Raw genomic sequence first — 4,100 nt, 5'->3', positions numbered from 1 at the left:
GGTAAAAAGTAAAAAAAAAATATTGAGAGTAAGCGCTTCCCGTATCTTTCATTTAGTGACAGTAAAGCACAGCCTCCTCGAAGCGTGCAATAATAAACAGATAACTAAAAACTTCGATTAAAGCAGTTTATACTTATCAAGTCATGCTCGTCAGTAAGGGAACCCAGAGAAATTTACAATTAAGCGTTGCAAAGCCTTTTTTTTAAGATTTTTTTTTACGGTTAGTTGTTTTTTTTTAATAGGTACGATTTGAAACATTTGTTTTGCTGCATAACGGTGATTTTTAGAAATAAGATTAATTAAAAAAGTTTTCGTTTTGAAAAATAATTAAATATTTTAGTTATTCATTCTTAGTAACACAACCGCTCTGATGTAGTGGTGCGAGTAGTCGCCTAAAACGACGGCTTGCGGGTTCGATTCCCGCTCGGGATGGATATTTGAATTTGTACAAATATGTCTTTCCGATTTGGGTATCTATCCTTGTGAGTCTCCCCACCGTGCCTCGGAGAACACGTTAAGCCGACGGTCACGGTTGTTATCATAAATACCTGATAGTGATCGTTACTCAGAGTAGTGGAGCAGCGTAGTGGATTAAGCTCTAATCCTTCTCCTACATGGAGAAAGAGGCCTATGCCCAGGCTGTTTACAGGCTGAATGCAGTTATTTATTTTAGCTAACATATTAACAAATATTATAGTATCAAATATTGTTAAAAACTAGACCCTGGCATAATTATTATGAAAGATATTCAATACTATATTTGTAATCAAATATTGATCGAAACAGGAGTCTATAGCAAGATGATATTGACTCAGAGAACATATTAAACCGAGTTTGTAGCATCATTTTCATTAGAATCGGCTCATTTGAAGTTACAGCCTTAACCCTTAACCACTGACCATTATTTACTTTCATTAACACTGACGTACGTCACTCTGACGTATGGTTTTTTGAAATAGCCTTTATTATTAATATATTAATATTTATTAATTTGTTTTTCTATTTATCGTTACTTTAGCTTAAAGGGTACCAAATTAATTAAAAAAAAACACATTATTTATATAAAAATATTTACTTTAACTCAAAATACAAAACTTTGAAAAATCAACGGAAACAAAAAACGCCTTCTTTCTTAACGGCATAAAAACTTAACTTATCAGTCTAAAATGATCACAGAGCTGATAGTATCTTATCATCTAGATAGTATTTAATAATTAGAAAACAAATAAATGGCATATTATTAGGAACTTAACACTTTTTAACGACATGTGTTACAAGCCGGTTTTGAGCACTGCAAACATACGGGTTTCTTACAAACATGACATACGACCGAGGTTTTTCTATGTTTTTGTTTATAACATAAATGACAGTTCTTACGAACGTTCAGCCGACAATTTTCAGATTCTTCCTCTGTTCGAGGTATCGCAGCTGTACCCAAAATGCGTGTGAGTAACCCTTTGAGTTCCAAGGAAAGTTGTGGAATTATTATGCGCCTTTCTAGTTGCCCACGAACTAAACTTTTTGCAGCATTTTTCATGAAAATTAGTCGGTCTTCTGCTTTGTAGTTTGACAGAATGAAGGCATTTACTGCAGCAATGTCTACTATTCTGTAGAAAATAACCATTGGCCAACGTCTGGTGCGCCTGGAGCAAGAATATTTAGCGCATTTTTCATCCAACGAATCTACGCCGCCTTTTGAAGTGTTGTAAAATGAAATGATCTCCGGAATTTATTTTTGAACATCCATGGCCTGATCATGATGCATAGTAGACACCATGATTACTGTTTTATTTCTTTTAGGTACATACGACAGTAAAGTTATGTCCTTAGTAAAGCCGTACATAGTTGACTTGACAGTGCGATTCTTTTGGAGAAACTCTAACGGGATTTCTCGTTTGTTTTTTTTTACAGTACCCACGTAAGTAAGCCCGACTTTTTTCAGTTCACAACAAATCTCAATAGATGAGAAATAGTTATCTGCAGTAATGTTACGATTGGTATTCTGGATCGGTTTCGACAAACGCACAACACATTGACTCGGTAAAAGCAATTTCTTTTCCGTTTCAGAGAGACCCAAGCCATCACTGTTCATTCCAGTATATAAGTAAGCATTATACAAATATCCTGTTCTTCCGTCAGTCAAACATTTTATCTCTAACCCGTACTTGCATGGTTTGTTTGGCATATATTTCTTCCAACGACAACGTCCTCTAAATGATACAAGCATTTCGTCAATTGTTGTATTATCACCCAACCTATAATATTTTTGACAGTTGGAAACGAATATTTCAAATATTTCGGATACAGCAGCAGCTACGTTAGCCAATTTTCTTTCATCTCTAGTTGAAAAGTCATCGAACCGAAGAGCGATCAAAATCATTTGAAATCTATCCTTAGACATTACTGCTCTAAAAATGTCTCTTCCTGTACCATCAGTTGCAAATATGGCATTCACATCTTCATCATTTGATTTGAAAGCTGCACTGAACAACAACATACCTAAAAAAGCATCAAATTCAATCTCATCTATATCTCTCAATTCAGGTTTGTTTGTCCTTTTGTATTTCTGCCTCAATATCTCGAGTCTTTCGTTTGTGTGGAGTATAATTTTGTTCTTTATATTTGGACTAAGAAACAAATTGAATAAACTTACTGGTTCACTTTCTGCCAGGACGTTCACACTAGCCATTGGTATTACGATGTTATGAGCGGGAGTACGCCGATTTCTAGACGGAGGGTCTTTTGCCCACTTCATACATCTTCGTTTTCCGTAATAATATTTTCTTGTGGATTCCTGTGATGTCGTAGGTTCATCAGAGTCTGAGTAAGGAACGGCTTCTTCTATACCCGTTTCACTCTGTAGTTCTGCTAAGGGGATATTGTCATCGCTATCCGATGAGGAGTCTACTTCAGCCTCCTGTGGCAGGATGTCATCCTCATCAGCTGAAGAATCATCAGACTCCGAAAAGGCAAGGGTTTCCATGACCAAACTCTCAAACTGTTGATCAGTCACGTTGATTCGAGGCTGTTTACTCGAAGTCGGGCGTTGAGTATCCAAATGACGTTTATTTGAAGCCATTTTCACTAAAACAAAAATAATAAAAAAAGAATAAACTTACATTTACTCTGACGCTACGTCCCACAGACGTTAGGACGGCTATACTTACTTAATCAAGGCGCACCGCACGACTGCTCACACCCCCTGCGCGCGCGTCACTGGGTCTTAGGAAGGTACAGGAAATGACAAGTCCGTGCGCGTTTGGTGTAAAAAGATATGACCGCTTTAATTGCGCACTCACGTCTCTCAGACGTACGTCAGTGGTTAAGGGTTAATAAAACAGTTTGTCCATGAAGATTACCTTTAGAAGATCTTACCCGCTCTCAAGGCGAAGATAATTATAAAAGAAAGAAGGCAAAAGGTAAATAAAAGAAGGTATGTATTCAAAGAGAAATAAGTTTTTGAAAAAGGTGAAATTAACTACCTTCTAAAACTTTGTGCATTTTCTACATTTACATTTCTTTATCAGTCATGTTTTTTTTTTGAATATTTTATGTTATGGAACTTTATATCTTCTGGCGATAAAAAGTTTTGCGTTTTAAAAATTAATTTAATATTTTATTGGAACATATATAAAAAAGATTAGTATCTAATAAATTATTTGAAAATTGTAAATAGTAATTTCAAAGTTGTTGAAGCAAATTTTTCGTTCTAATCAATACTTGTAAACTTTCCTAAAACGAACCGAACCTATGAATATTTAGCAGGTTCGGATCTTTGTAGCATCGACTAAATATTCCTTAAGATTCAGAGACTTGGGAGGTTTATTTAAATTTTCCACAGAACATTTATTATAAAAATAACGTCGTTACTTCAGTTTTTTGTTAATAGCCTAAAATAAACAGGTGACAAACGGGATAATAGTTTTTTAGAGACAAATTGGTATCGAGAAATCTTTGAATATTGTGTAACTAATTGTTGTTTAATTGTAAAAAAATAATAGAGACTGTGTGATAATTTTATTGGACGTTTATTTCATCAAAAATATTAGCCTATTTCATATTTTTAACCGACTTCAAGAAAAGGAGGAAGATTCTTAATT

At 34.9% G+C, this 4,100-nt stretch overlaps 1 protein-coding gene across 1 annotated transcript; it reads right to left on the bottom strand.

Moving 5' to 3' along the window:
• Nucleotides 1–1,729: 1,729 nt before the first annotated feature.
• On the bottom strand, nt 1,730–3,079 carry LOC123660930 (piggyBac transposable element-derived protein 4-like). The gene has a single exon (XM_045595950.1). It carries the CDS (start codon nt 3,077–3,079, stop codon nt 1,730–1,732), a length of 1,350 nt encoding a protein of 449 aa, XP_045451906.1.
• Between the last annotated feature and the right edge of the window lie 1,021 nt (nt 3,080–4,100).

The sequence above is a fragment of the Melitaea cinxia genome, chromosome 16 (assembly GCF_905220565.1).
Source record: "Melitaea cinxia chromosome 16, ilMelCinx1.1, whole genome shotgun sequence".
Taxonomy (NCBI): Eukaryota; Metazoa; Arthropoda; class Insecta; order Lepidoptera; family Nymphalidae; genus Melitaea; species Melitaea cinxia.
The sequence above is the reverse complement of the archived record's forward strand: the minus strand, read 5'-3'. Positions and strand labels throughout refer to the sequence as shown.

Excerpts from the sequence above, each read along its gene's own strand:
- LOC123660930 (XM_045595950.1), bottom strand. The coding sequence starts at position 3,079 with ATGGCTTCAAATAAACGTCATTTGGATACTCAACGCCCGACTTCGAGT.